The following is a 7,690-nucleotide window of genomic DNA, read 5'->3' as shown; positions in this document are numbered from 1 at the left end:
AAACAATGATTAAAAAACTTAACTAACTGGGAAAGCATGTAAACTAATAATAGTACTAAGGGCTTGTTTGGTTGCCTATCTATTTCATGGGAAAATTAAAATCCCATGAATTGTAAAAAAAGGTGAGTGTTTGATTGTCATTTTTTTGGCAAAATGTAGGCATTCAATTTTCCTAGGAGTTTTGAATGCCTTCATGATGTAGGAGTTTGATTACCTACTCCCCCTAGGTAGTTGACAACTCCTAGGAATTCAACTCCTACATCCGCTACCAAACAAGTTTTCCGGATTCATGTGAATTTGTATATGGGAAAATAATTCACGTGAATTGCATTTTCCGGTGTTAATCAAACTCCAAGATGAACCAAACGAGGCCTAAATTGATAAAATAAAAAGATGCATAAGAAGTCTCTTACCACCCAAAAAATTAACGTCATATTCATCAATTAGAGTTCAACCTTCTGCAATTTCCTCCGTGTATGTTGTTCAATTGGAAACATTATGTCGATTGTGCAGCGTATCTGCAAAATAAAATTAATTGGTAGCAAATTAGACAACCGAGAAAATTACAATAAAAGAAAACGAATAGTAAAAAGGCAGGAATAAGAATGCATAATTTTCTAAACCGGGAGACAATAAAGTGTATATATATGAACAATAATCATGTTAGCTTAGTGTTGTTATCTTCACGGAATTCTAATACGTAAACAACTCAAAATTACTTGTTGGCTTAGTGTTGTACGTATGATTTTTAAATTCTCTAAATTAAAATTTTAATTTATTTATTTATAAAATATAATTTCTATGAATTAATTATAGTAGAACTCTAGTTGGAGTAAGAGATTAGGTACTTTTTACTGCATTTCGTGGATGATATGATCTTTTAGTCTAACTGTAATTCTAATTTTTATTTTTATCTATTATTTGGTTTTGAAGAAGTTCGTAAAAGTTGGATATTTTATAATCACTCGAAAAAAGCTTCCTTTATTAATATAGATAGATAGATAGATATCCTTTATTGATTGTCTAGCAATTGGATAATTATCAGAAATACTCACTATTACAATTATCAGTCCGTCTTACTTGTGATTATCAGAATTTGTGTACAAATTAGAAGAGGCTCAAATTTGGGAGTGGATCTAGAGTTTTCTGAGCTTGATATGAGGTTACAATTGGTTTCCCTTGTAACGGGTTACCATTTGTGGCGGATAATTTGTGAGTAAAAATGGTAACAAAATGGATTAGTGGAGAAAGGGGACCACATAAATAGTGTTGCAGAGAGAGAAAAAGTGGGTACTTTGTAAGGTAAAATGGTATCCGTCACTCAAAAGTGACGAATATGTGTTGTCACAGACAAGAATCTGTGATGAGGTTAATAGTTTAATACCCTACCTACCTAATATTCCGTACCTAATGAAATGCACTTTTGCGAAATTGTGAACAACGTGGAGAGTGGAGTGATGTTGTATTTCTATCTTGAGGTTTAATTTAATAGGTCAAAAAAGAGCGTGTGGCGTGTCAACTTATTCGCCATTCCTAGTTTCTCCTCACTCCCATCTCCCACTATCTTGTATAACAAAACAGTTTCACAAACTTGAAACACAAAGTTAAAAAAATGGCAGCAATGGTTACTGCATTTACTTCATCAAGTTTCACAAGTGCATTAAACTTTAAACAATCTTCATTAATTCCAAGTATTAGGGAATTTAGTGACATTAAGCCTCAAGCTTTATCAACCATTGTTAGTATTAGTAGGAGAAAGAGCATTGGTTGCTTTGATGCTTTCTAGGCCATAATAACAACCAAAGTCAGCACTTTATTGTTAGTGATGAAGATAATGATAACGCAAATGTAGAAGAAGTTGATGTTGAGCAAGTGGGTTTGCAAAGAGAGACCTTGTTATATTCATGTAATCCTCTTTCTTTGATGCTTTTGGCTGCTCTTCCTGGAGGTACTTGATCATTTTCCCCATTCTTGGTTTTTCCGTATAACTTAGTTTCGTGCTAAATGTATGAATTATGATTATGCAGCTGATACTGTAAGGTCTGTATTTGGACCATTTGCTGAGTTGGTCAAGACATTCAACCTTCCAGATTGGCTTGTGCATTGGGGTCATCCTGCCAACATGGTTGGTAATTAGGACATTCTTTATATATTTTTGCAAAATAAGATTGTTGATATAATTAGACCAAATGTTAACAAGGTAATTGGATTATTGTAGGCCGTGGTGCTATTTGCAATGGGTGGCTACGGCACCTATCTTGGTTTCCGCATCAAATTCTCCGATGATGTCGTATGTCTCCGACTTACTATGATGCAACATGTTTTATAGTCCAATGATTAATTGCCATAGGATTAGCTCCCGGCTTTGGGGTCTATGGATTGATTATACTCCGTATTAAATTACTAGATTGTAGGACACTTTGGAGTCGTTTGGTTGCATGTAGAAATTCGTATTGCCTAAGAAGTCATAAAACACATGATTTTAAAATTCATGTGAATTAGAAAATATTGTTTGGTTGCCATGTAGGAAGTGCAATTCATGTAGGCATTCACACTTACCTAGGGGGCCTAGGTAAGCCACTTCCTCCATTATGGAAGAATTGGAGTTCATGGGAACTCCCAATTCATGTGAATTGGGGTAACCAAACAATAGGCCAATTTAAATTCTTGTGTTATTTAGTGGGTAACCAAACGACCCCTTTTATGCTGTTTTTCTAAAGCGGTAGTAGATTGCCGTCCTATTTCCGGCCCTTTGTGACTTGAAAGTCGTCTCTATTCATTGGAAAAATCGTGCGCATCTGACCCCTCTACCCCACCCGCTTGTATGGGAGTCTATTATAGGTGTCAGAGTATGATTAAACAAAATCACACGCTCAACTTTATGTAGGTTCACCTTTCTTTACTGTTGCCAATATATATATATATATATATATATATATATATATATATATATATATATATATATATATATATATAGAGAGAGAGAGAGAGAGAGAGAGAGAGAGAGAGAGGAGTTCTAATGAGTCCAACATGTGTCATTGAGTCCATAAGTCCCTCTAAGGGCCATCGGATGGACTCAATGGATGGTTGAGATAAATTTGATTAAGAGCTATTAAAAAGAAAAGGTAAAAAATGTGGATGGTTGGATTGAGATGGGTGGTTGAGATTGAAAATTACCAAAAAAAAAATTACCACTAATCAAATTTCTATACCCTAATTAATTTTTCTTTCTCTCTCTAGCCCCTAATTAATCAGTTTTGAGTTTCAGATTTCAGAAGTGTAAATGTAATGTTGTATGAGTTTTACAAGTGTAAATGTGATATTTTACGAGTGTAAATGTAACATTTCAAGAGTGTAAATTTGATTTTTTGTGACGGAAATTTTGAATTTATATAATTTTAACATTTTACAAGTGTAAATGTAATGTTTTACGAGTGTAAATGTAACATTTTAAGAGTGTAAATTTGATTTTTTGTGACGGAAATTTTGAATTTATATAATTTTAACATTTTACAAGTGTAAATGTGATGTTTTACGAGTGTAAATGTATTATTTTAAGAGTGTAAATTTGTTTTTTTGTGACGGAAATTTTGAATTTATATAATTTTAACATGTTGCAAGTGTAAATGTAACATTTTAAGAGTGTAAATTTGATTTTTTGTGACGGAAATTTTGAATTTATATAATTTTAACATAATACAAGTGTAAATTTGATGTTTTACGAGTGTAAATGTAACATTTTAAGAGTGTAAATTTGATTTTTTGTGACAGAAATTTTGAATTTATATAATTTTAACATATTACAAGTGTAAATTTGATGTTTTACGAGTGTAAATGTAACATTTTAAGAGTGTAAATTTAATTTTTTGTGACGGAAATTTTGAATTTATATAATTTTAACATTTTACAAGTGTAAATGTGATGTTTTCCGAGTGTAAATGTAGTATTTTAAGTGTAAATTTGAAGGTTTAAGAGTGTAAATTTGGTCTTTTGAGTGTGACTTTCGTCCTTTATAAGTGTAACTTTGGTCCTTTACGAGTAAAACTTTAGTCCGACTACCAACAAACACCACCACCGTCGTCCTCCACCACCAACTCATATCCACAAAAATATATTAGTGCAAATCTATATAAATTTAACAAGTGTAAATGTACAAATATATGAGTGTAAATGTAAAGAAATATGAGTGTAAATGTAAAAATTATGAGTGTAAATGTAAAGAAGTACGAGTGTAATTGTAAAGAAATATGAGTGTAAATCTGAAAAATGCGTGTAAATGTAAAGAAATATAAGTGTAAATGTAAAGAAATACGAATGTAAATGTAAAAAATATGAGTGTAAATCTGAAAAATGCGTGTAAATGCAAAAAAAATATGAGTGTAAATGTAAAGAAATGTAAGTGATGGGGCATATTCTGCACCCGCTGACCAAGTCAACATATTGAGCAAGGTCAAAGATATCCACGAGCAAGTCAACGGCTTAGACAAGCTTTAACCGACGAAATTACTGTCGGCTGTCTCTTGGGTCCGGCCGGGGCAACTAGCCAGCCGGGGCACACATCCGCGAACTCATATCCAAGACCCCTCGGCGGCGAGTCAACGGGGCCCGCCGGCCTGCCATGGGTCCCTCGGCCGAGGCGATAAGTCTTTCCACCCGCTAGTTGGTTGGCCACTTGGCCACTACGTGACAAAAGGTGAAAGTCTATAAATACTCCTCAACTCTCATTGAGGAGAGGATCCACAATTTAACCTAAGAATCACTATTCATCTGGTAATATCTTCCTTATCTCTCTACAATATATACTTCGCCAAGTAACAACAACTTATCTCTCTAAGTTTACTGACTTGAGCGTCGGAGTGAGTTCGCTCGGTCCAAAGCCGAGCCCTCAGTTTGTTCACTGTTTCAGGAGACCGAAAGGAGGATTCAACCAAGGACGTCATTCTACAAGCACGGGTGGTAACATATAACTGCTCTGGAATTACACCCGGAATAATTGGCGCCGTCTGTGGGAAAAGATACTAGAAGCTAGTCACATTCATTCCCAAACAAAAAAAAAAACACAACAAAAACCCACCCAAAAAGCTAAGAAGATGTCGAAACAACCAGAGAAGGTGTTGGTGGAAAACGAATTCTACCAAGACGACACATTCCACAACTCAGAAATCGGGCAGTCCCCCACCGGCCGTATCACTGATACGACGAACGGGACGCCAAAGGAACAAGATATGCCGCTGCCCGCCGACCAGGTCACCATCATGGGACATGTGGTTGATGCAGTGAAACTGAAGCTACTCCTGGACATAATTGGTAGTACGTCGGCTCACACTGTCACACCGACAAGAGCGACGGAACCCGTCTAGGAGACCAGGGCCCAGAATGTGACTCCAAGAGACTTGAACGGAGCACTGGAGGAAGCTGGCCCTGTCAAGACGCCGGGGAGACCAGAATGCTAGTGGTAGACCTGAGTCCTTCCCGCACTCGCGGGAGGACGGCGTCGCCGCAGCACCGACGAGGCATTCCCCAGAGGAGTGAAAGAAGTCCGACTCGCCAGAGTCGGAGAAGGAGTCCGACTCACCAGAGTCGGAGAAGAAGCCCGACTCACCAGAGTCGGAGAAGAAGCCCTTCCCGCCACGGGGAGAGGAGCCGGACTAGGGATGTGAGGAGCCGATCGCCGCGTGTCGTTCGACACGTGGTCAGACAGCCCCTCAGCGCCTATGTCCTAGATACCCCGGTGCCGACTAAGCTGAAGTTGCCACCCATAGCATACAAAGGAGAAGGCGACCCGACCGACCACACCGAGGCTTTCGAGTCTTACATGTCGGTTTGGGAGCAACCTGATGAGGTTTGGTGCCGAGTCTTCCCAATGACACTGCATGGGATGGCACAAAGTTGGTACAAGGGGCTACCCGATGGGTCGGTATACTGTTACGCCGACCTAAGGGACACGTTTTTAGCCCAATATTCTTGCAACAAGAGGAGGGCCGTTGAGACATCGGACCTCCTTACTATCAGACAGTAGGGAGGCGAGTCTCTCCGAAGTTATGTGAAGAGGTTCGACGCCAAGGTTCAGCAGATTCGTGAGCTGAACAGCGAACTGGCGGCCTTCGCGCTGATGAAAGGCCTCCCAAGAGGGGACCTAAAGAATGAGCTCATCAAGTGCGGCGGCCTGAACCTGGAGTCCGCCAGGAAGATGGCCGATCAAGCCATAAAAGTGGAGGACTACCACAAAACCTGGGTAGGCCCCAGCGAGGCCGAGCACTCAGAAAGAAAAAGCCGCCGGGAGGACAACCCGGATGAAAGACGCCGTGACAATAATAGGTCACGGTCTGACAGGTCCACCAGGAAACAGAACTCGGCGGACGCCGGGGGGAGTTCGGGAACGAACCGCCAGAAGCGGTATAATGATCACACCCCCCTGGTCGTGTCTGCCGCCGAGGTCTTCGCCCTGAGCAAGAACGAGGGTCAGAAGTGGGAAAGGCCCCCCAGGCCGAGAAGTGACGGTGACACGAGCCAGTACTGTGAGTACCACGGCCACACCGGTCACTTAACTGACAACTGCCGGCATCTGAAGAACGCCATCGAAGAGCTGATCCGAAAGGGGAGCCTCGGCAAATATGTTGCCAAAGGCCAAAAGACTGACGCCGGCGGTTCAAACAAGAAATCCGTCTTTGAACGGATAGGAGTGATCCATGTTGTTATCGGGGGCAACGAGAACGGTGGGTCCGCTCATGGGCACAAACGACACCTGAACGAGCTGTATCAGGCCATCAACTTTGTGCCCAACACAGCGGCTCCCGCTTCCAACATCCCCGATATAACTATTGGGAAGAAGGACTACGAGGGAGTCATCGCCCCTCACAGCGACCCACTCATAGTCCACTAGGACATAGCCAACAACCTGGTGAAAAGGTGCCTGATTGACACAGGCGCCTACACAAACATTATGTACAGCGAATGCTTTCTCAACCTCGGTCTGAAGGTTGAAGACTTGAGCCCCTGCACCAACCCGTTGTACAGCTTTTCTGGGGCCGGCCTGGTACCCCTTGGGTCAATCAGGCTGCCGGTGAGGTTCGGCGAGGGAAGTGCGGCCAAGAATGTTATGTCTGAGTTCGTGGTCATTGACGGCTCGTCTGCCTACAACGTTCTCATAGGTCGAGTCACCCTGAGCGAGGCCGATGCAGTAATGTCCATTCGGGCTCTGACATTGATGTATGTCTCGGACCGGGGGGAAGCGCATAAGCTTATCTCAAAGAACGAAAAGGACGAAGTGGTCAATGTCCAAGTGTCCGCCAGAGGGTGCAACATGCAATCCTTCAAAGTGGCGAAGAAGTCAGAGAAGGGGAAGAGCCCATCCTTGCAACAGGAGGGCGAACGCATGGATACCACCGTCGGCATGGTCGACGGAGCGGAGACCGAAGAGGTGGAGATTGACCCAGGCCGCACCGTAACTATCGGTGTTAACCTGGAGCCAAAATTCAGAGCCGCCCTCCTAGATCTGCTGAGGAAGAACAAAGACGTCTTCGCCTACTCAGCGGCCGAGATGCCAGGCGTGAGCCGGGAGGTAATTGTTCACAAGCTAAACGTACTCCCCACCGCTCGCCCTGTCAAGCAAAGGATGAGGAACTCCTCAGCCGAGAAGGATGAGGCCATCAAAGCCGAGGTAGATAAATTACTAGCGGCGGGCTTTATC

At 41.6% G+C, this 7,690-nt stretch overlaps 1 protein-coding gene across 1 annotated transcript; it reads left to right on the top strand.

Moving 5' to 3' along the window:
• The first annotated feature begins 1,612 nt into the window (after positions 1-1,612).
• LOC141590069 (uncharacterized) lies at positions 1,613-2,344 on the top strand. The gene is made up of 4 exons (XM_074410682.1): positions 1,613-1,691; positions 1,787-1,948; positions 2,028-2,125; positions 2,219-2,344. The coding sequence occupies exons 1-4, from the start codon at positions 1,613-1,615 to the stop codon at positions 2,327-2,329; spliced, it is 450 nt and encodes a 149-aa protein (XP_074266783.1). The 3' UTR covers positions 2,330-2,344.
• Positions 2,345-7,690: the final 5,346 nt, after the last annotated feature.

Source organism: Silene latifolia, chromosome 7, assembly GCF_048544455.1.
Source record: "Silene latifolia isolate original U9 population chromosome 7, ASM4854445v1, whole genome shotgun sequence".
NCBI classification, from domain to species: Eukaryota; Viridiplantae; Streptophyta; class Magnoliopsida; order Caryophyllales; family Caryophyllaceae; genus Silene; species Silene latifolia.
This window is presented reverse-complemented; position numbering and strand designations above follow the sequence as displayed.